This window comes from Nerophis ophidion, linkage group LG03, assembly GCF_033978795.1.
Source record: "Nerophis ophidion isolate RoL-2023_Sa linkage group LG03, RoL_Noph_v1.0, whole genome shotgun sequence".
NCBI classification, from domain to species: domain Eukaryota; kingdom Metazoa; phylum Chordata; class Actinopteri; order Syngnathiformes; family Syngnathidae; genus Nerophis; species Nerophis ophidion.
Genome location: NC_084613.1, coordinates 6404965 through 6430171, shown reverse-complemented (window position 1 = coordinate 6430171; position 25207 = coordinate 6404965). Strand labels below are relative to the sequence as shown.

At 39.1% G+C, this 25207-nt stretch overlaps 1 protein-coding gene across 1 annotated transcript in view; it reads right to left on the bottom strand.

Annotated features, from left to right (window-relative positions):
* Positions 1-25207, bottom strand: part of LOC133548684 (DNA polymerase zeta catalytic subunit-like) — a 134215-nt gene that overhangs the window by 27809 nt on the left and 81199 nt on the right. Inside the window, exons 15-19 of the mRNA XM_061893655.1 lie at positions 23667-23859; positions 23479-23590; positions 21384-21499; positions 18733-18851; positions 12976-13094 (exon numbers count right to left, since the gene is read on the bottom strand). Of these exons, the coding sequence (XP_061749639.1) occupies positions 12976-13094; positions 18733-18851; positions 21384-21499; positions 23479-23590; positions 23667-23859 (659 nt within the window). The remainder of the gene's footprint in view (positions 1-12975; positions 13095-18732; positions 18852-21383; positions 21500-23478; positions 23591-23666; positions 23860-25207) is intronic.

Below are 25207 nucleotides of genomic sequence, written 5' to 3'. Positions count from 1 at the left end.
ACCAACATATCAACATCAAGTACCTACTGTACTGTTTACTTGGTGAAATACCCTTTTTTCAGCGCAAATAACTTGCCAAAGCACGACTTTTCTGTTGCCAAAAATAGATTTCAAGTAATATTTTGATATTAGCACAGAGCATATTTGACTAGAATACCCACATATCAACATCAAGTACCTACTGTACTGTTTACTTGGTGAAATACCCTTTTTTCAGAGCAAATAACTACCCAAAGCACCACTTTTCTGCTGCCAAAAATAGATTTCAAGTAATATTTTGATATTAGCACAGAGCATATTTGACTAGAATACCCTCATGAACATTACATATATCAACATCAAGTACCTACTGTACTGTTTACTTGCTGAAATACCCTTTTTAGAGCAAATAACTTCCCAAAGCACCACTTTTCTGCTGCCAAAAATAGATTTTAAGTAATATTTTGATATTAGTACAGAGCATATTTGACTAGAATACCCTCATGAACATTACATATATCAACATCAAGTACCTACTGTACTGTTTACTTGGTGAAATACCCTTTTTTCAGAGCAAAAACTTCCCAAAGCACCACTTTTCTGCTGCCAAAAATAGATTTCAAGTAATATTTTGATATTAGCACAGAGCTTTTTTGACTAGAATACCCTCATGAACATTACATGCATCAACATCAAGTACCTACTGTACTGTTTATTTGGTGAAATACCCTTTTTTAAGCGCAAATAACTTCCCAAAGCACCACTTTTCTGCTGCCAAAAATAGATTTCAAGTAATATTTTGATATTAGCACAGAGCATATTTAAATAGAATACCCACATATCAACATCAAGTACCTACTGTACGGTTTATTTGGTGAAATACCCTTTTTTCAGAGCAAATAACTTCCCAAAGCACCACTTTTCTGCTGCCAAAAATAGATTTCAAGTAATATTTTGATATTAGCACAGAGCATATTTGACTAGAATACCCTCATGAACATTATATATATCAACATCAAGTACCTACTGTACTGTTTACTTGGTAAAATACCCTTTTTTCAGAGCAAATAACTTCCCAAAGCACCACTTTTCTGCTGCCAAAAATAGATTTCAAGTAATATTTTGATATTAGCACAGAGCATATTTGACTAGAATACCCACATATCAACATCAATTACCTTCTGTACTGTTTACTTGGTGAAATACCCTTTTTTCAGAGCAAATAACTTCCCAAAGCACCACTTTTTTGCTGCCAAAAATAGATTTCAAGTAATATTTTGATATTAGCACAGAGCTTTTTTGACTAGAATACCCTATCAACATCAAGTACCTACTGTACTGTTTACTTGGCGAAATACCCTTTTTTCAGAGCAAATAACTTCCCAAAGCACCACTTTTCTGTTGCCAAAAATAGATTTCAAGTAATATTTTGATATTAGCACAGAGCATATTTAAATAGAATACCCACATATCAACATCAAGTACCTACTGTACTGTTTACTTGGTGAAATACAGTTTTTTCAGAGCAAATATCTACCCAAAGCACCACTTTTCCGCTGCCAAAAATAGATTTTAAGTAATATTTTGATATTAGTACAGAGCATATTTGACTAGAATACCCTCATGAACATTACATATATCAACATCAAGTACCTACTGTACTGTTTACTTGCTGAAATACCCTTTTTTCAGAGCAAATATATTCCCAAAGCACTACTTTTCTGCTGCCAAAAATAGATTTCAAGTAATATTTTGATATTAGCACAGAGCATTTTTAAATAGAATGCCCACATATCAACATCAAGTACCTACTGTACTGTTTACTTGGTGAAATACCCTTTTTTCAGAGCAAATATATTCCCAAAGCTCCACTTTTCTGCTGCCAAAAATGGATTTCAAGTAATATTTTGATATTAGCACAGAGCATTTTTGACTAGAATACCCTCATGAACATTACATACATCAACATCAAGTACCTACTGTACTGTTTACTTGGCGAATACCCTTTTTTCAGAGCAAATATATTCCCAAAGCTCCACTTTTCTGCTGCCAAAAATGGATTTCAAGTAATATTTTGATATTAGCACAGAGCATTTTTGACTAGAATACCCTCATGAACATTACATACATCAACATCAAGTACCTACTGTACTGTTTACTTGGCGAATACCCTTTTTTCAGAGCAAATAACTTACCAAAGCACCACTTTTCTGCTGCCAAAAATAGATTTCAAGTAATATTTTGATATTAGCACAGAGCATATTTGACTAGAATACCCTCATGAACATTACATATATCAACATCAAGTACCTACTGTACTGTTTACTTGGTGAAATACCCTTTTTTCAGAGCAAAAACTTCCCAAAGCACCACTTTTCTGCTGCCAAAAATAGATTTCAAGTAATATTTTGATATTAGCACAGAGCATATTTGACTAGAATACCCACATATCAACATCAAGTACCTACTGTACTGTTTACTTGCTGAAATACCCTTTTTTCAGAGCAAATAACTTCCCAAAGCACCACTTTTCTGCTGCCAAAAATAAATTTCAAGTAATATTTTGATATTAGCACAGAGCATATTTGACTAGAATACCCACTTATCAACATCAAGTACCTACTGTACTGTTTACTTGGTGAAATACCCTTTTTTCAGAGTAAATAACTTCCCAAAGCACCACTTTTCTGCTGCCAAAAATAGATTTCAAGTAATATTTTGATATTAGCACAGAGCTTTTTTGACTAGAATACCCACATATCAACATCAAGTACCTACTGTACTGTTTACTTGGTGAAATACCCTTTTTTCGGAGCAAATAACTTCCCAAAGCACCACTTTTTTTGCTGCCAAAAATAGATTTTAAGTAATATTTTGATATTAGTACAGAGCATTTTTGACTAGAATACCCTCATGAACATTACATACATCAACATCAAGTACCTACTGTACTGTTTACTTGGTGAAATACCCTTTTTTCAGAGCAAATAACATCCCAAAGCACCACTTTTTTGCTGCCAAAAATAGATTTCAAGTAATATTTTGATATTAGCACAGAGCATATTTGACTAGAATACCCACATATCAACATCAAGTACCTACTGTACGGTTTATTTGGTGAAATACCCTTTTTTCAGAGCAAATAACTTCCCAAAGCACCACTTTTCTGCTGCCAAAAATAGATTTCGAGTAATATTTTGATATTAGTACAGAGCATATTTGACTAGAATACCCACATATCAACATCAAGTACCTACTGTACTGTTTACTTGGTGAAATACCCTTTTTTCAGCGCATGTAACTTCCCAAAGCACCACTTTTCTGCTGCCAAAAATAGATTTCAAGTAATATTTTGATATTAGCACAGAGCATATTTGACTAGAATACCCTCATGAACATTACATTTATCAACATCAAGTACCTACTGTACTGTTTACTTGGTGAAATACCCTTTTTTCAGAGCAAAAACTTCCCAAAGCACCACTTTTCTGCTGCCAAAAAAAGATTTCTAGTAATATTTTGATATTAGCACAGAGCATTTTTGACTAGAATACCCTGATGAACATTACATATATCAACATCAAGTACCTACTGTACTGTTTACTTGGTGAAATACCCTTTTTTCAGAGCAAATATCTACCCAAACAACCACTTTTCTGCTGCCAAAAAAAGATTTCTAGTAATATTTTGATATTAGCACAGAGCATTTTTGACTAGAATACCCTCATGAACATTACATATATCAACATCAAGTACCTACTGTACTGTTTACTTGGTGAAATACACTTTTTTCAGAGCAAATATCTACCCAAACAACCACTTTTCAACAACCACTTTTCAACAACCACTTTTCAACAACCACTTTTCAACAACCACTTTTCAACAACCACTTTTCAACAACCACAATGCAGGTTTAGCGCGCTCCCGCCAAGGAAATCACCGGCAAATATAAACGCAACAAAACACCGGCGGAAAGCGATAATCGATTGAAAAAAAAAAACAAGCAAACCGGAGTTTTGAACCGGAGAAGGCAAGGTCGGTAAAAAAAAAAAAAAAAAAAAAATCTTCTGCAGACTTCCAGAAATGTGCGTCCTTTCTGATTGCAATGCGTGAAAAGTGTGTTAAATAATGCGCACCTGTGTCTCAACTAGGGATGCACCGAAATGCAAATTTGTGGCCGAAGCCGAATAAAACTTAACCTTCGTCTTGTTAGGGTCGGCACCGACCCGTTTTAGTTTTTAAATGCATAAAAACACCACATACATTTATTTTTTTGCATCAAAGCTTTTTGACTTTGTCAGGGACCTCTTTGTCAACAAATTAAAACATTTTAATTTTTTTCACTTAATTATAAAATGCTCTGGTAGAAATTATGCCCTTGGTGTTGTTAGGGTCGGTTTCGACCCGGTTATAAAAAATAAGATGATAAAGCAATGATAAGAGCCAAAACTGAACACACTGACAGCCAGCTCCTCTCCCAATCATGTGAGCTTTAGTGGATTCTCATTTTACCTTGTTATCCTGTACAAAAACAAACAAAAGACGGACACTAAAAGTGTCACTTTTTGCCACTCTGATTTTGTTTTTTTATTAGTTTTGGAACTAGTAATCTATTTCTCTTGGTTCCATTCACTTAATTGGTTGATGTTGGATTTCTTTTGCTGAAAAAAATACTTTTTAGCCTTTTTCTTGAAGTAAATATATATGGGTCGAAATTGACCCGTAACACCATAGATGTTACTATAGTTGAAATTCTTAAAATGAAAAAATAAACAAAACACATTTATTTAAGAGATGTGTTCTAACACCCTTTAGTAATAGTTAGGTAACACAACAACCTTTTTTTTTATTCAATTGATTCTCTTGAGGTTTGTTTTACCATTTTTAAGAATTGAAATCGAGGGGTATACTGACAAAAAAAAAGGCCCAATGGCCCAAACCAAAAATATTAAAACCAATATTTTCATGGATAAGGAAGCCTAACAAGGTAACCAAGAGATGAGAAACAAATTGGATGATAGATAATTGTTTTTAGTGTATTTTACAGCTGATTTAAGACATGGGTCAAAACCGACCCGTTAACATAAGAGATGGTAACAGAAAGCTAACACAAGAGGAAGGTTAAACGCTTGGCCGAAGGCCGAATACCGAATAATGGATGCAGTTTTTCAAATTTTTTTTATATTGCATAAACAACTCTTGTACAACTCCTCTCTGGGACGGGGGACGGGGGGGGTACTAGGATGACAGGGGATGCAATATTTTACTGTTATATTGTTACTCCCATTGTTTTTATTCTTTTTGTAATATTTCTCTATTTTGTTTCCTTTTAAACCCCCATTATTTACTTTTTACTTTTTTCTTTAAATTGATCTCAACTCTGTACACTGCTGCTGGAATTTTAATTTTCCTGAAGGAACGCTCCTGAAGGAATCAATAAAGTACTATCTATCTATCTATCTATCAAAATAGCCTAGAATAAATATTTAGACATGTTTTTCAAATAAAGTAATTTTTTATTGAATACTGACATTTTTTTTTAATATTCCAGTAGCCTTTGCTTTTCATTTATATCAGGCCTTCAAACAAAACATGCATTCCCAAAAAAAATAATAAAGTGCATTAAAGTGGATAAACCCACAACAAATGAATTATTGTCCTTGTAAATAAATAAATGGGTTGTACTTGTATAGCGCTTTTCTACCTTCAAGGTACTCAAAGCGCTTTGACACTACTTCCACATTTACCCATTCGCACACACATTCACACACTGATGGAGGGAGCTGCCATGCGAGGCGCTAACCAGCACCCATCAGGAGCAAGGGTGAAGTGTCTTGCTCAGGACACAACGGACGTGACGTGGTTGGTTCTAGGTGGGGATTTGAACCAGTGACCCTCGGGTTGCGCACGGCCACTCTCCCACTCTTCCTAACTTTTGGTCGCTAATAAAAAAAGCCTTGCCTGTACCGGAAGTAGCAGACGTCACGGGTTGTGGAGCTCCTCACATCCTCACATTGTTTATAATCGTAGCCTCCAGCAGCAAGAGCTATTCGGACCGAGAAAGAGACGATTTCACCATTAATTTGAGCGAGGATGAAAGATTCGTGGACGAGGAAAGTTAGAGTGAGGCACTAAAAACCAAAAAAAAAAGAAAACGCGACGGCTCCAGACGACAACCGACAGGTGTGAGCGTTTCAGATGTAATTAGACACATTTACTAGGATAATTCTGGAAGATCCCTTATAAATGGGTTAAATGGGTTGTACTTGTATAGCGCTTTTCTACCTTCAAGGTACTCAAAGTGCTTTGACACTACCATGAATTGATTAACGTGGACCCCGACTTAAACAAGTTGAAAAACTTATTCGGGTGTTACCATATAGTGGTCAATTGTACGGAATATGTACTGTACAGTGCTATCTACTAATAAAAGTATCAATCAATCAATCACTACTTCCACATTTACCCATTCGCACACACATTCACACACAGATGGAGGGAGCTGCCATGCAAGGCGCCAACCAGCACCCATCAGGAGCAAGGGTGAAGTGTCTTGCTCAGGACACAACGGACGTGACGAGGTTGGTTCTAGGTGGGATTTGAACCAGTGACCCTCGGGTTGCGCACGGCCACTCTCCCACTGCGCCACGCCGTCCCTTTTGGAGTCTCGGGGGTTTAAACCGAATGAAAACAAGTGGGAAACATTTAAAAACACAAATTTTGACACAGAGCTGCCACTTCAGTGGTACCATTTTACATACAGCTACAAAAGTAAAATGAAATGAATAACTAAAAAACAGTAATAAATAATACATGTATCTGTTATTGGCACATTTCATTATTGACATCTAATTTCTATTCTATCCTTTCAACATGATCTTGTTTTATTGCCAATTTCATCCAAGATCTTACTTATTTTTGTGTATTGAGCTGTTTTTCTCTTTAAATAAGGCTTCAAGCACACATTTATGTCATCCTGGCACTCTTAGCTATTTCTTCTTTGTCTTTTTTTCCAACCAAAAATGCTTTGCTCTGATTAAATAAATAATAAATAAATAAATGGGTTGTACTTGTATAGCGCTTTTCTACCTTCAAGGTACTCAAAGCGCTTTGACACTACTTCCACATTTACCCATTCACACACACATTCACACACTGATGGAGAGAGCTGCCATGCAAGGCGCCAACCAGCACCCATCAGGAGCAAGGGTGAAGTGTCGAGAATAAATGATTAAAAGAAACACTTATTTGAACGGTATAAAAGAGGAGAAAACAGGAAAAAAATGAAAATTTAATTTTGAAACAGTTTGTCTTCAATTTCGACTCTTTAAAATTAAAAATTCTAACAAAAAATGAAGGGAAAACTGGCTAATTTGAATCTTTTTGAAAAGATTAAAAAAATAATTTATGGAAATTATTAGTGATTTTTCCTGATTAAGATTAATTTTAGAATTTTGATGACATGTTTTAAATAGGTTAAAATCCAATCTGCATTTTTTTAGAATATATAACAAATTGGACCAAGCTATATTTCTAACAATGACAAACCATTATTTCTTCTAGATTTTCCAGAACAAAAATTAAAAAAAAAATTCAAAAGACTTTGAAATAAGATTAAATTTGATTCTAAAGATTTTCAAGAGTTGCCAGAATAATTTTTTTGAATTTTAATCATAATAAGTTTGAAGATATATTTCACAAATATTCTTCGTGGAAAAAACAGAAGCTAAAATGAAGAATTAAATTAGGGGGTACTTGAATTAAAAAAAATGTTCACAGGGGGTACATCACTGAAAAAAAGGTTGAGAACCACTATTCCATCCTCCCTCCCTTACTCCGAAACCCTGTCTCTCTTTCTGCTTTACCTCTGCACTCCTGCTCTTTCTCTCTCTCTCCCTCTCTTCCACTTTTGGCAAAAGTCTGCTTAGCCACAGTAGATATGCTAATAATGTAAACAGAAGGCTCAAGTAAATCTAAAGCTGACCAACACGCCGGATTGTAGTCAGCTGGAGGCGTGTCTTAATGAAATTAAACAATGGATGTCCGCTAACTTTTTGCAACTCAACGCCAAAAAAACGGAAATGCTGATTATCGGTCCTGCTAGACACCGAACTCTATTTAATAATACAACTCTAACATTTGACAACCAAACAATTAAACAAGGCGACACGGTAAAGAATCTGGGTATTATCTTCGACCCAACTCTCTCCTTTGAGGCACACATTAAAAGCGTTACTAAAACGGCCTTCTTTCATCTCCGTAATATCGCTAAAATTCGCTCCATTCTGTCCACTAAAGACGCTGAGATCATTATCCATGCGTTTGTTACGTCTCGCCTCGACTACTGTAACGTATTATTTTCGGGTCTCCCCATGTCTAGCATTAAAAGATTACAGTTGGTACAAAATGCGGCTGCTAGACTTTTGACAAGAACAAGAAAGTTTGATCACATTACGCCTGTACTGGCTTCCTGTGCACTTAAGATGTGACTTTAAGGTTTTACTACTTACGTATAAAATACTACACGGTCTAGCTCCATCCTATCTTGCCGATTGTATTGTACCATATGTCCCGGCAAGAAATCTGCGTTCAAAGGACTCCGGCTTGTTAGTGATTCCCAAAGCCCAAAAAAAGTCTGCGGGCTATAGAGCGTTTTCCGTTCGGGCTCCAGTACTCTGGAATGCCCTCCCGGTAACAGTTCGAGATGCTACCTCAGTAGAAGCATTTAAGTCTCACCTTAAAACTCATTTGTATACTCTAGCCTTTAAATAGACTCCCTTTTTAGACCAGTTGATCTGCTGTTTCTTTTCTTTTTCTTCTATGTCCCCCCCTCCCCTGTGGAGGGGGTCCGGTCCGATCCGGTGGCCATGTACTGCTTGCCTGTGTATCGGCTGGGGACATCTCTGCGCTGCTGGTCCGCCTCGACATCTCTGCGCTGCTGATCCGCCTCCGCTTGGGATGGTTTCCTGCTGGCTCCGCTGTGAACGGGACTCTCGCTGCTGAGTTGGATCCGCTTTGGACTGGACTCTCGCGACTGTGTTGGATCCATTGTGGATTGAACTTTCACAGTATCATGTTAGACCCGCTCGACATCCATTGCTTTCCTCCTCTCCAAGGTTTCTCATAGTCATCATTGTCACCGACGTCCCACTGGGTGTGAGTTTTCCTTGCCCTTATGTGGGCCTACCGAGGATGTCGTGGTGGTTTGTGCAGCCCTTTGAGACACTAGTGATTTAGGGCTATATAAGTTAACATTGATTGATTGATTGATCCTGGCACTCTTAGCTATTTCTTCTTTATGTCTTTTTTTCCAACCAAAAATGCTTTGCTCTGATTAGGGGGTACTTGAATTAAAAAAAAATGTTCACAGGGGGTACATCACTGAAAAAAAGGTTGAGAACCACTATTCCATCCTCCCTCCCTTACTCCGAAACCCTGTCTCTCTTTCTGCTTTACCTCTGCACTCTTGCTCTTTCTCTCTCTCTCCCTCTCTTCCACTTTTGGCAAAAGTCTGCTTAGCCACAGTAGATATGCTAATAATGTAAACAGAAGGCTCAAGTAAATCTCAATTAAGTGTGTGCTTGTAACCTCATACACTTATACAGGTAGCCTACACAACAGGCTAATAATGTAAACAGAGGCCCCACTAAATCTCAATTAAGTGTGTGCTTGGAGTAATTAGGAAAAGATGGAAACAAATAATTAATTATGGAACTACTAAATTACTAGTTTGTAAACCTCTAATAAGAAATTCTAGTTGGCAAAAAGGAACTAAAATTAATAAAAAAAACATATCATTTTTATTTAATAAAGAAATCTTTGAAGGCTGTCCCATACAACACATATGGAAAATGGGAGGACTTTTTTGACTGCCCGTTGCCGTGGGATACCATATTCAAACTAATCTACAAAACTACTATCGATGTGCAAAACCGTTATTTTCAAATTAAAATTATTTATAACTTCTTACCAACGGGGAAAATGTTAAAACTATGGAATATGACTGTATGTTTGAAACTATTGTAGTGTCGTTATGTACAAAAAGTGCACTTTATTTTAGTGTTGCTTTTATATGTTATCTTAGTGACATGCAGAAAAGTGCACTTTATATGTTTTAAACTATTGTTGTGTACAAAAAGTGCACTTATTTATAACAACGCTTTTTAAAGGGGAACATTATCACAATTTCAAAAGGGTTAAAAACAATAAAAATCAGTTCCCAGTGGCTTGTTGTATTTTCTGAAGTTTTTTTTTTAATTTTACCGGTCTCGGAATATCCCTAAATAAAGCTTTAAAGTGCTTGATTTTCGCTATTTGCGATGCCACTATCCATTTCCCTGTGACGTCACACAGTGCTGCCAATGTAAACAAACAATGGGAATACCACAGCAAGATATAGCGACATTAGCTCGGATTCAGACTCGGATTTCAGCGACTCAACAGATTACGCATGTGTTGAAACAGATGGTTGGAGTATGAAAGTATTGAAGAAGAAACTGAGCGAATTCATAGCCATAGCATGGCCGAATAGCTGCGTTAGCATCGCCGGTAAAACGATCAGGACTTTGGCATCTTGTGACACTGGAGCAACTTAAATCCGTCGATTGGTAAGTGTTTGTTTCGCATTAAATGTGGGTGGAAGGAAACGTAATATAGTTGCAAATGCATCTGCAGGTTATCCATACATCTCTGTGCCATGTCTGCTTTAGCACCGCCGGTAAATAGCATGTTAGCGTCGATTAGCGTAGCATGTTAGCATCGATTAGCTGGCAGTCAACATCAACAAAACTGAGTCAGATGATTGCCGCTTTTGCTGTCAGGAATCTGAATCCACCCTGCATTTGTTTTGGTATTGTCATATTGTTGTCTTCCTTTTGGGTGGAAGTTGAAAAAACGTGTTCAAGGATTGGTTTGTTTATGAAGCTTGATATAGTTTCTGTTATTTTAGGAGAGTTTATTGACAAGCATGACTTAGTTAATTTAATTATAGTACTTGGTAAAAGGTTTATTTTTAAGGCCAAAAATAGATATTCACTTAGTATTACTTTCTTTAAAACATTTATTCAGTATTTTTTAACTTTAGAAAGATACATGATTGACAACGATAATGATGCCAAAAAAGATGAAAAAAGATGGGAAATCCTTAAAGGCTTATTATGAAAATGTAATAATGTACAAAATGCGGCTGCTAGACTTTTGACAAGAACAAGAAAGTTTGATCACATTACGCCTGTACTGGCTTCCTGTGCACTTAAGATGTGACTTTAAGGTTTTACTACTTACGTATAAAATACTACACGGTCTAGCTCCAGCCTATCTTGCCGATTGTATTGTACCATATGTCCCGGCAAGAAATCTGCGTTCAAAAGACTCCGGCTTATTAGTGATTCCTAGAGCTCAAAAAAAGTCTGCGGGCTATAGAGCGTTTTCCGTTCGGGCTCCAGTACTCTGGAATGCCCTCCCGGTAACAGTTCGAGATGCTACCTCAGTAGAAGCATTTAAGTCTCATCTTAAAACTCATTTGTATACTCTAGCCTTTAAATAGACCTCCTTTTTAGACCAGTTGATCTGCCGCTTCTTTTCTTTCTCCTATGTCCCCCCCTCCCTTGTGGAGGGGGTCCGGTCCGATGACCATGGATGAAGTACTGACTGTCCAGAGTCGAGACCCAGGATGGACCGCTCGTCGGGACCCAGGATGGACCGCTCGCCTGTATCGGTTGGGGACATCTCTACGCTGCTGATCCGCTTGAGATGGTTTCCTGTGGACGGGACTCTCACTGCTGTCTTGGAGCCACTATGGATTGAACTTTCACAGTATCATGTTGGACCCGCTCGACATCCATTGCTTTCGGTCCCCTAGAGGGGGGGGGTTGCCCACATCTGAGGTCCTCTCCAAGGTTTCTCATAGTCAGCATTGTCGCTGGCGTCCCACTGAATGTGAATTCTCCCTGCCCACTGGGTGTGAGTTTTCCTTGCCCTTTTGTGGGTTCTTCCGAGGATGTTGTAGTCGTAATGATTTGTGCAGTCCTTTGAGACATTTGTGATTTGGGGCTATATAAATAAACATTGATTGATGTTTATAGATATGTAACAACAGCAACATATATGCTGTCTGTTGTTGTGTTCCCTTTTTTTGAGTGTACAAAATGAATGTGTGTGTTGAATCTGACTTGGACATAATATGGACTATACACAAATGCTTTTTATGAAAATGTAATTTTGTTTATAACTTATATGCAATCTGTTGTTTCCCTAATTTTTGTTGTTGCACATGGATGAGGGTGTGTGTTGCTGAGGCCCACTTTGACATTGTCTGGACTGGACCTGGTTTTAAAAACCTTTTAGACAAGTCTAATTCCATTAACAACCTGGTCTGATGAAGATAAGGTTATTTTTTTTAATTTTTTTTTAATAAAATAAAATGAGATTAAAAAAAAAGGAAAACAATGACATTTTTTGGGGATAAAAAAGAAAGTAAAATCATATAAAACAATTACATAAAAAATAGTAATTAATGATAGTGTTAGTGGACCGGCGACACACACAATCATGTGTGTTTCAGGGACTGTGTCCCTTGCAGACTGTGTTATATATGTTGTGGGAACCAGCATTTTGGTAGCAGAAAGAAATAACCCTTTTTTTGTGTGAGTGGGTGTGGCTGGGTGTGAATGGGGGAGGGAGGGGTTTTCTTTGGGGGGGTTGATGCACTGATGCAAAGTGTATTTTGTGTGTTTTTGTGTTGATTTAATAAAAAATAAAAAAAAGTGTGTGCTTGTAACCTCATACACTTATACAGGTACACAACATATCCCAACGTCGCCGCACGTTGGTTGATTGCGTCAAAAAATTGGGTCACACGCCACAATTCGGCCTTGTTTTTCAACTCATTCCACCGAAGGCCGAATGTGGCTTTTTTTTTGCCATATTCGGCCGAATATATTCGGTTACCGATTAATCGGTGCATCCCTAGTCTCATCGCAACATGCTGATACACACCTGTAGAGGTCAGTGTGGTGGTCGAACCAGTCGGAGAGTGTGCGGGGGGTGTAGTGGGGGAAGCGCTGGTGCAGCACATGGAAGGCCACGTTCTCAAAAGTGTAGATGTTGATTGTCACCTGGGAGGAAGGAAAAAACAAGACTTGAATGGAAATTCACCCTGGAACTGGACTTTTTTTTTTTTTTTAAAGGCATAGCTCGGTTGGTAGAGTGGCCGTGCCAGCAACTTGAGGGTTGCAGGTTCGATTCCCGCTTGTGCCATCCTAGTTACTGCCGTTGTGTCCTTGGGCAAGACACTTTACCCACCTGCTCCCAGTGCCACCCACACTGGTTTAAATGTAAATTAGATATTGGGTGTCACTATGTAAAGCGCTTTGAGTCACTTGAGAAAAGCGCTATATAAATATAATTCACTAATTCACTAAAGTAAACCATCGTCACAATTGGAGCCCTGCTTATTTCTGCACCTTTTCAGCAAATACTGATCACTTCCTGTCCTTGAGACACTTATGCGAAGTGAATTATATTTATATAGCGCTTTTTCTCTAGTGACTCAAAGCGCTTTACATAGTGAACAGTTCGAGATGCTACCTCAGTAGAAGCATTTAAGTCTCATCTGTATACTCTAGCCTTTAAATAGACCTCCTTTTTAGACCAGTTGATCTGCCGCTTCTTTTCTTTCTCCTATGTCCCCCCCCTCCCTTGTGGAGGGGGTCCGGTCCGATGACCATGGATGAAGTACTGACTGTCCAGAGTCGAGACCCAGGATGGACCGCTCGTCGGGACCCAGGATGGACCGCTCGCCTGTATCGGTTGGGGACATCTCTACGCTGCTGATCCGCTTGAGATGGTTTCCTGTGGACGGGACTCTCACTGCTGTCTTGGAGCCACTATGGATTGAACTTTCACAGTATCATGTTAGACCCGCTCGACATCCATTGCTTTCGGTCCCCTAGAGGGGGGGGGGTTGCCCACATCTGAGCTCCTCTCCAAGGTTTCTCATAGTCAGCATTGTCACTGGCGTCCCACTGAATGTGAATTCTCCCTGCCCACTGGGTGTGAGTTTTCCTTGCCCTTTTGTGGGTTCTTCCGAGGATGTTGTAGTCGTAATGATTTGTGCAGTCCTTTGAGACATTTGTGATTTGGGGCTATATAAATAAACATTGATTGATTGATTGATTGATTGAAAGCCAATATCTAAGTTACATTTAAACCAGTGTGGGTGGCACTGGGAGCAGGTTGGTAAAGTGCCTTGCCCAAGGACACACCGTTGCCCGGGCGGTGTGTTTGGGATCATTGTCATGCTGGAAGACCCCAGCTACGTTTCATCTTCAAAGCGCTCACTGATGGAAGGAGGTTTTGGCTCAAAATCTTACGATACATGGCCCCGTTCATTCTTTCCTTAACACGGATCAATCGTGCTGTCCCCTTAGCTGAAAAACAGCCCCAAAGCATGATGTTTCCACCCCCATGCTTCACAGTAGGTATGGTGTTCTTGGGATGCAACTCAGTATTCTTCTTCCTCCAAACACGACGAGTTGAGTTTATACCAAAAAGTTGTATTTTGGTTTCATCTGACCACATGACATTCTCCCAATGTGAAGTGAAGTGAATTATATTTATATAGCGATTTTTCTCAAGTGACTCAAAGCGCTTTACATAGTGAAACCCAATATCTAAGTTACATTCAAACCAGTGCGGGTGGCACTGGGAGCAGGCGGGTAAAGTGCCTTGCCCAAGGACACAGCGGCAGTGACTAGGATGGCGGATGCGGGAATCGAACCCGCAACCCTCAAGTTGCCGGCACGGCCGCTCTACCGACCGAGCTGAACCGCAGAAAAAAACAGCAGGTGGCGGTGGTTTGACTTTAAGCGGGAAGATTTACAAATATGCGGCAAAAGCGTTGTTACAAAAAGTAGTAGCACTGCTAATGTCTAGCGCCATTCGAAAAGTCACCCGCTAGAGAATAAAGAGTGCTTGAAACTCCACATGTCAACATCTCTGGCCGGTGCCACAACAAACAAAATGCCCAAGCAACCATTTCCAGATCAACACCGTATGAATAAAAAGTCAACAACATCCATAGTAAACTACTACATAGCACTATTGGATTTCCTTTTATGCAGCTCATTTTTATTGAAATATCTTGTGTGACATCATGCACTAAAGTGCGCTTTGTATGTTTGAAACTATTGTAGTGTCGTTATGTACAAAAAGTGCACTTTATTTTAGTGTTGCTTTTATATGTCATCATAGTGACATGCAGAAAAGTGCACTTTATATGTTTTAAACTATTGTTGTGTACAAAAAGTGCACTTATTTATAACAACGCTTTTTAAAGGGGAACATTATCACAATTTCAAAAGGGTTAAAAACAATAAAAATCAGTTCCCAGTGGCTTGTTGTATTTTCTGAAGATTTTTTTTTAATTTTACCGGTCTCGGAATATCCCTAAATAAAGCTTTAAAGTGATTGATTTTCGCTATTTGCGATGCCACTATCCATTTCCCTGTGACGTCACACAGTGCTGCCAATGTAAACAATGCAGCAAGATATAGCGACATTAGCTCGGATTCAAACTCGGATTTCAGCGGCTTAAGCGATTCAACAGATTACGCATGTATTGAAACAGATGGTTGGAGTATGAAAGTATTGAAGAAGAAAATGAAGCTATTGAGAGTATTCATAGCCATAGCATGGCCGAATAGCTGCGTTAGCATCGCCGGTAAAATGTGTGGACCAAACAATCAGGACTTTCGCATCTTTTAACACTGGAGCAACTTAAATCCGTCGATTGGTAAGTGTTTGTTTCGCATTAAATGTGGGTGGAAGGAAACTTAATATAGTTGCAAATGCATCTGCAGGTTATCCATACATCTCTGTGCCATGTCTGCTTTAGCACCGCCGGTAAATAGCATGTTAGCGTCGATTAGCGTAGCATGTTAGCATCGATTAGCTGGCAGTCAACATAAAAAAAACTCACCTTTGTGATTACTGTGACTTTATCGTTACAAATGCATCTGCAGGTTATCCATACATCTATGTGCCATGTCTGCTTTAGCACCGCCGGTAAATAGCATGTTAGCGTCGATTAGCGTAGCATGCTAGCATCGATTAACTGGCAGTCACGCCGCGACCAAATATGTCTGATTAGCACATTAGTCAACAACATCAACAAAAGTCACCTTTGTGATTTCGTTGACTTTATTGTTGCAAATGCATCTGCAGGTTATCCATACATCTCTGTGCCATGTCTGCTTTAGCATCGCCGGTAAACTGTGGAGACACTCTGATACATTCAATGGGGGTCTGGCGGCAGACACTTTCGCATCTTAGGGCCAGTGGTGCAACTTGAATCCCTCCCTGTTAGTGTTGTTACACCCTCCGACAACACACCGACGAGGCATGATGTCTCCAAGGTTCCAAAAAAATAGTCGAAAAAACGGAAAATAACAGAGCTGAGACCCAATGTTTACAATGTGTTGAAAATGAAAATGGCGGCTGTGTTACCTCGGCGACGTCACATTCTGACGTCATCGCCTCCAGAGCGATAAACAGAAAGGCGTTTAATTCGCCAAAATTCCCCCTTTTAGAGTTGGGAAATCGGTTAAAAAAATATATGGTCTTTTTTCTGCACCATCAAGGTATATATTGACGCTTACATTATCACAATTTCAAAAGAGTTAAAAACAATAAAAATCAGTTTCCAGTGGCTTGTTTTATTTTTCGAAGTATCTTGCAAAAGTTTACATCTCCCAGAATATCCCTAAAAAAAGCTTTAAAGTGCTTGATTTTCGCTATTTGCGAAACCACTATCCATTTCCCTGTGACGTCATACAGTGCTGCCAATGTAAACAAACAATGCGAATAGAACAGCAAGATATAGCGACATTAGCTCGGATTCAGACTCGAATTTCAGCGGCTTAAGCGATTCGACAGATTACGCATGCATTGAAACGGATGGTCGGAGTATGGAGGCAGATGGCGAAAACGAAATTGAAGAAGCTATTGACGCTATTCGGCCATAGCGCGGGTATACCTAATGAAGTGGCCCATAGCATGGCTACCTAAATAGCATCGCCGGTAAAATGTGCGGACCAAAATATCGGGACTTTCGCATCTTGCGACACTGGAGCAACTTAAATCCGTCGATTGGTAAGTGTTTGTTTCGCATTAAATGTGGGTATCTAGTTTCAAATGTACATACAGCTAGCGTAAATAGCATGTTAGCATCGATTAGCTGGCAGTCATGCTGCGACCAAATATGTCTGATTAGCACATAAGTCAACATCAACAAAACTCACCTTTGCGATTTCGTTGACTTAATCGTTGCAAATGCATCTGCAGGTTATCCATACATCTCTGTGCCATGTCTGTCTTAGCATCGCCGGTCAAATGTGAAGACACTTTGGTACATTCAATGGGGGTCTGGTTCTTGCCAGTGGTGCAACTTGAATCCCTCCCTGTTAGTGTTGTTACAACCTCCGACAACACACCGACGAGGCATGATGTCTCCAAGGTTCCAAAAAAATAGTCGAAAAAACGGAAAATAACAAAGCTGAGACCCGGTGTTTGTAATGTGAAAATGAAAATGGCGGCTGTTTTACCTCGGTGACCAAAATGGATACATGGATGATACAGCAGAAGATTGGGAGAATGTCATGTGTGCAGCTTGGTGTGAAAAAATCAACGGTGGGAGCAATTTTTAGAAAATGGAAGACATACAAGTCACTGATAATCTCCCTCGATCTGGGGCTCCACGCAAGATCTCATCCCGTGGGGTCAAAATGATCATGAGAACGGTGAGCAAACATCCCAGAACCACACGGGGGGGATCTGGTGAATGACCTGCAAAGAGCTGGGACCAAAGTAACAAAGGTTACCGTCAGTAACACACTACGCCGACAGGGAATCAAATCCTGCAGTGCCAGACGTGTCCCCCTGCATAAGCCAGTGCATGTCTAGGCCCGTCTGAAGTTTGCCAAAGACCACACAGATACAGCAGGGCTGTTAAGATCGGTTGGTAGAGTGGCCGTGCCAGCAACTTGAGGGTTGCAGGTTCGATTCCCACTTCTGCCAACCTAGTCACTGCCGTTGTGTCACTTTACCCACCTGCTTCCAGTGCCACCCACACTGGTTTGAATGTAACTTAGATAATGGGTTTCACTATGTAAAGCGCATTGAGTCACTTGAGAAAAAGCGCTATATAAATATAATTCACTTCACTTCCCATTGGGAGAATGTCATGTGGTCAGATGAAACCAAAATAGAACTTTTTTGGTATAAACTCAACTGGTCGTGTTTGGAGGAAGAAGAATACTGAGTTGCATCCCAAGAACACCATACCTACTGTGAAGCATGGGGGTGGAAACATCATGCTTTGGGGCTGTTTTTCCGCTAAGGGGACAAGACGATTGATCCGTGTTAAGGAAAGAATGAACGGGGCCATGTATCGTGAGATTTGGAGCCAAAACCTCCTTTGAATGGTTGACCAAATACTTATTTTCCACAAATAAATTCTTTAAAATTCCTACAATGTGAATTCCTGGATTTTTTTCCCCACATTCTGTCTCTCACAGTTGAAGTGTACCTATGATGAACATTACAGAACTCTGTCATCATTTTAAGTGGGAGAACTTGCACAATCGCTGGCTGACTAAATACTTTTTTTTTTATTTTACAAATAAAATCTATTATTAGGGGTTATAACACCAAAAAATGACAGATTTCCAGCACGGACATAAGAGATGTCGCTACCTCTGTTTTCATGATTCTCCACAAGTTGAGGACGACCCGCCCGATGATGTTGATGGCAGACATGGTGTCCGCTCCGTACTCGTCTCTGTCGGCTGTGAAGCGATTGTCTCTGGAGTCACCTGAGGAGACATCGAAGGACAGCCAATCAGAGAGGAGGAGGCGGGGCCTGTGCGCTATGTAGCAAAATCCTCCCACACCTTATTTGGGGGATGATGTGAACTAGAGTTGTACGGTAGTATACTAATATGCAGTACTATACCATCCTCTAAAAAGTACCTGTCGTGACATTGCTGGTTTTAGGAGCGGAGGAGCATGTTTGGCAGCGCATACACACTGAGTACTTCCAAGCAGACACAGTGTGTAGACAGAAAAGGGAGAATGGACGCATTTTGGTGTAAAAAGTCAAAATAAAGGTGAAGTTATAACACTGAAACACCCTCAGGAAGAGCTGCTTTGAGACAAGGCTAGCTAGCTAGCGGCTAACGTCCATCCGCAATGTTAATAAAACTTGCTCATTTACTGTTAATATCGGCTTATGTTCTACCTACACTTCTGTTCAAATGTAATAATCACTTATTCTTCTCTTCTTCGATACTTGACATTAGTTTTGGATGATACCACACATTTAGGTACGGATCATGTCGATACCAAGTAGTTACAGGATCATACATTGGTCATATTCATGTGTCCGAGGAAATATTTACTGACTTTATAAACATAATATACATTTCTAAAAAAAAGGAAAATATTTTGCGACGATAAAAAATATCCATGTAATCATAGTGGTATCGACTAGATACACTCTTGCGCTTGGTATCATTACAGTGGATGTCAGGTGTAGATCCACCCATGGCATTTGTTTACATTGTGACACCGGTAAGCTATTTTATCCTCCTACATTGTGTAGTGAAGCATGTTTAGCTATTCCTCGTCCTCCAGTGATAACGCTACTTGTAAGAAAATTGCTTTATTTGTCAGCATTGAGACCAAAATTTGTGATTTCGAAAAAATAGCTCTTCCTGATGGTGTTTCAGGTGTGGATCCAGCCATGGCATTTGTTTCCATTGTATCCTCCTACATTGTGTAGTGAAGCATGTTTAGCTATTCCTCGTCCTCCAGTGATAACGCTACTTGTAAGAAAATTGCTTTATTTGTCAGCATGGAGACCGAAATTAGTGATTTTGAAAAAAATAGCTCTTCCTGATGGTGTTTCGGGTGTACATCCAGCCATGGCATTTGTTTACATTCTATCCTCCTATATTGTGTAGTGAAGCATGTTTAGCTATTCCTCGTCCTCCAGTGATAACGCTACTTGTCAGAAAATTGCTTTATTTGGCACCATGGAGACCGAAATTAGTGATTTAGAAAAAATAGCTCTTCCTGATGGTGTTTCAGGTGTAGATCCAGCCATGGCATTTGTTTACATTGTATCCTCCTACATTGTGTAGTGAAGCATGTTTAGCTATTCCTCGTCCTCCAGTGATAACGCTACTTGTAAGAAAATCGCTTTATTTGTCACCATGGAGACCGAAATTAGTTATTTAGAAAAAAATAGCTCATCCTGATGGTGTTTCAGGTGTGGATCCAGCCATGGCATTTGTTTACATTGTATCCTCCTACATTGTGTAGTGAAGCATGTTTAGCTATTCCTCGTCCTCCAGTGATAACGCTACTTGTAAGAAAATCGCTTTATTTGTCAGCATGGAGACCGAAATTAGTGATTTTGAAAAAAATAGCTCTTCCTGATGGTGTTTCGGGTGTACATCCAGCCATGGCATTTGTTTACATTCTATCCTCCTATATTGTGTAGTGAAGCATGTTTAGCTATTCCTCGTCCTCCAGTGATAACGCTACTTGTCAGAAAATTGCTTTATTTGGCACCATGGAGACCGAAATTAGTGATTTAGAAAAAATAGCTCTTCCTGATGGTGTTTCAGGTGTAGATCCAGCCATGGCATTTGTTTACATTGTATCCTCCTACATTGTGTAGTGAAGCATGTTTAGCTATTCCTCGTCCTCCAGTGATAACGCTACTTGTAAGAAAATCGCTTTATTTGTCACCATGGAGACCGAAATTAGTTATTTAGAAAAAAATAGCTCATCCTGATGGTGTTTCAGGTGTGGATCCAGCCATGGCATTTGTTTACATTGTATCCTCCTACATTGTGTAGTGAAGCATGTTTAGCTATTCCTCGTCCTCCAGTGATAACGCTACTTGTAAGAAAATCGCTTTATTTGTCACCATGGAGACCGAAATTAGTGATTTACAAAAAATAGCTCTTCCTGATGGTGTTTCAGGTGTAGATCCAGCCATGGCATTTGTTTACATTCTATCCTCCTACATTGTGTAGTGAAGCATGTTTAGCTATTCCTCGTCCTCCAGTGATAACACTACTTGTATGAAACGTACTTTACTTGAAGCATCTCTTCCTGAGGGTGTTTCAGTGTTAAAACTTCACCTTTATCTTGACTTTTTACACCAAAATGCGTCCATTGTCCCTTTTCTGTCCACACCCTGTGTCTGCTTAGAAGTACTCGGTGTGTGTGCGCTGCCCAACATGCTCCTCGGCTAGTAAAAGCAGCAATGTCAGGACATGCCTGTTAGAAAATAAATGGAGTCGTCCGTATTTGCGAGGTAAATAAAGTATTACCAGGGACTCTGGACAGTTGCTGACAGAGGTCCACTCCTAGCACTGCTGCCCGCTGAAGAAGGTAGCCCCAGGACTGCATCTGCACCTCGTACCCAAACAGGATATCTGGGTCAAATCTGAGGGGAAAAAAAACAGCAATATAACCTCGGATAGAAACAGTTCTACATGACTTTGTACAGTACAGTGGAACTTGTTTAAGTCCAGCACTCAGCAAGACCTACTCCACTCCAACTTCTTTTTCTGAGCTCAAGTGCCCACTTTAGTTGTTGTTGCACAATTTCAGAACCCAAAGGGGTCATTTTTATGAAAATTCTGACCGTCTATTCCAGGGGTGGTCACACCTTACATCATGTATGTATTACATGTTATTATGAATGTTAGTAGATACTACATATATACTTACATCATGTATTTATTACATGTTATCATGAATGTTAGTAGATATTACCTATATACCTACATCGTGTATATACTACATGTTATTATGAATGCTAATACATGACATATATACTTACATCATGTATATATTACATGTTATCATGAATGTTAGTAGATACTACATATATACTTACATCATGTATATATTACATGTTATTATGAATGTTAGTAGATACTACATATATACTTACATCATGTATATATTACATGTTATTATGAATGTTAGTAGATACTACATATATACTTACATCATGTATATATTACATGTTATTATGAATATTACTACATGACATATATACTTACATCATTTATATATTACATGTTATTCTGAATGTTACTAGATACTACATATATACTTACATCATGTATTTATTACATGTTATTATGAACGCTACTACATGACATATATACTTACATCATGTATATATTACATGTTATTCTGAATGGTAGTAGATACTACATATATACTTACATCATGTATATATTACATTTTATGTTACTACATGACATATATACTTTCATCATGTATATATTACATATTATGAATATTACCACATGACATAAATACTTACATCATTTATATATTACATGTTATTCTGAATGTTACTAGATACTACATATATACTTAAATTATATATTTATTACATGTTATTATGAATGCTACTACATGACATATATACTTGCATCATTTATATATTACATGTTATGAATGTTACTACATGACATATATACTTACATCATTTATATATTACATGTTGTTATGAATGTTACTAGATACTACATATATAATTACATCATGTATATATTCCATGTTATTATGAATGCTACTACATGACATATATAATGCATCATTTATATATTACATGTTATTATGAATGTTACTAGATACTACATATATACAGTACTTACATAATGTATATATTACATATTATGAATGTTACTAGATACTACATATATACAGTACTTACATAATGTATATATTACATGTTATTATGAATGCTACTACCGGACATACATACTTACATCATTTATATATTACATGTTATTTTGAATGTTACTAGATACTACATATATACTTACATCATGTGTACATCACATGTTATTATGAATGTTAGCAGATGCTACATATATACTTTCATCATGTTTGTATTACATGTTATTACGAATGTTAGCAGATACTACATCTATACTTACATCATGTATATATTACATGTTTTTATGAATGTTACTAGATACTACATATATATGTACATCATGCATGTATTATAAATGTTACTACATTATATATATACTTATATCATGTATATAAAACCTTAATTAAGATGTATTGGATGTTTTTTAAGGACTTTATAGGCACAATAGAGCGGCTCCTACAGGGTCTGTAGTAAGGTAAAGTAAAGTAAGTAAAGTAAAAATCTGTTTTTGATATGGATTGTGAAAGATAGGCAACATCCCCCCCAAAAAAGTGCAGTCCCCTTTAACAAAGTGTCATCTTCTATCACCAGCCATTCTCCTCATGCAAAAGCTAAAAGTAAATGTGCTAATTAGAGCATTAATTTGTCTTGAGTGGACCTGAGTCAGGAAAAGTGAGGGTCATGGACATCAACATGTCCCACTGTGTTTCTACATTACAGCTGAAAGTACTTGAGCCACCAACTTTCTCATGATCGCCACCAGTTCCTGAAACAGCATCTTCTCATCCGCAGCATATGTCACCAGCAGCCCAGAGATGCCGGACCTGACCAGCAGGGGCGCTGTTCTTCTGTGACCTGTTAAGTGTGTCAGACAGCCGGCAGTGAACAAACAAGGTCAGCCTAAAGACGAGGTCGTGGAAGTCTTCTTCACCTCGGCCGCGACCGTCGCCGTCTTCATGCACCACGACGGCGCCCGTCACCTGGCGGGTGTCCACGCCGGGCAAGGCAGCGTCGGAAGTCAGGCAGTAAAACAAGGCACATATGGGGTCAAACTCGGGATCGGGCTGGAGGTCACGGCGACTGCGCGCATGGAGCTCCATGCCCATTAGAGTCAGGTACTGCACCTGGAGAGGAACACACCTGTATTAGTTACCTTTAGTACAAAGCAGTGAAGTTGTCACCTTAAATAAAAAGAGGATACAACAAATCCTTTTCAACTTATATTCAATTGAATTGACTGCAAGATAATTTTCACACTTTTTGCAAATAATCATGAATTTAGAATATAATGGCAGCAACACATGTCAAAAAAGGCATTTTTACCAGTGTGTTACATGACCTTTCCTTTTAACAACACTCAGTAAAGGTTTGGGAACTGAGGAGACACATTTCCCATTCTTGCTTGATGTACAGCTTAAGTTGTTCAACAGTCTCCCGCCTCATATTTCATATTTTTCTGACATTTTCAATGTCTGGACTACAGGCAGGCACTCTTTTACTATGAAGCCACGCTGTTGTAACACCAGGCTTGGCATTGTCTTGCTGAAATAAGCAGGGGCGTCCATGATAACAACATATGTCACTCCAAAACCTGTATGGACCTTTCAGCATTAATGGTGCCTTCACAGATGTGTAAGTTACCCATGCCTTGGCCGCTAATACACCCCCATACCATCACACATGCTGACTTTTACACTTTCACCCTAGAACAGTCCGGAAAGTTCTTTTCCTCTTTGGTCTGGAGGATACGACGTCCACAGTTTCCCAAAAACAATGTGAAACGTGGACTCGTCAGACCACAGAACACTTATCCACTTTGCATCAGTCCACTTTAGATAAGCTCGGGCCCAGCGAAGCCTTTCTGGGTGTTGTTGATAAATAATAATAATGATAATAATTATAATGGATTAGATTTATATCGCGCTTTTCTATTGTTAGATACTCAAAGCGCTCACAGGGAAGTGGGAACCCATCATTCATTCACTACATCTGTAGCCACAGCTGCCCTGGGGTAGACTGACGGAAGCGTGGCTGCCAGTTTGCGCCTACGGCCCCTCCGGCCACCACCAATCATTCATTCATCATTCATTCACTGGTGCGAGCGGCACCGGGGGGCAAAGGGTGAAGTGTCCTGCCCAAGGACACAACGGCAGCCACTTTGATGTCCGTAGGTGGGAAGCGAACCTGCAACCCTCAGGTTTCTGGCACGGCCGCTCTACCCACTACGCCGTGCCGCCCCCAAATAAATAGCTTCGGCTTTGCATAGTCGAGTCTTAACTTGCACTTACAGATGTAGCGACCAACTGTGGTTATTGATAGTGGTGATATCCTTTACACACTGCTGTGGCTTTTTGATGCAGTAGCGCCTGAGGGATGGAAGGTGCGTAATATCATGGCTTAAGTGCAGTGATTTCTCCACATTCTCTGAACTTTTTGATGATATTACGGAGCGTAAATGGTGAAATCCCTAAA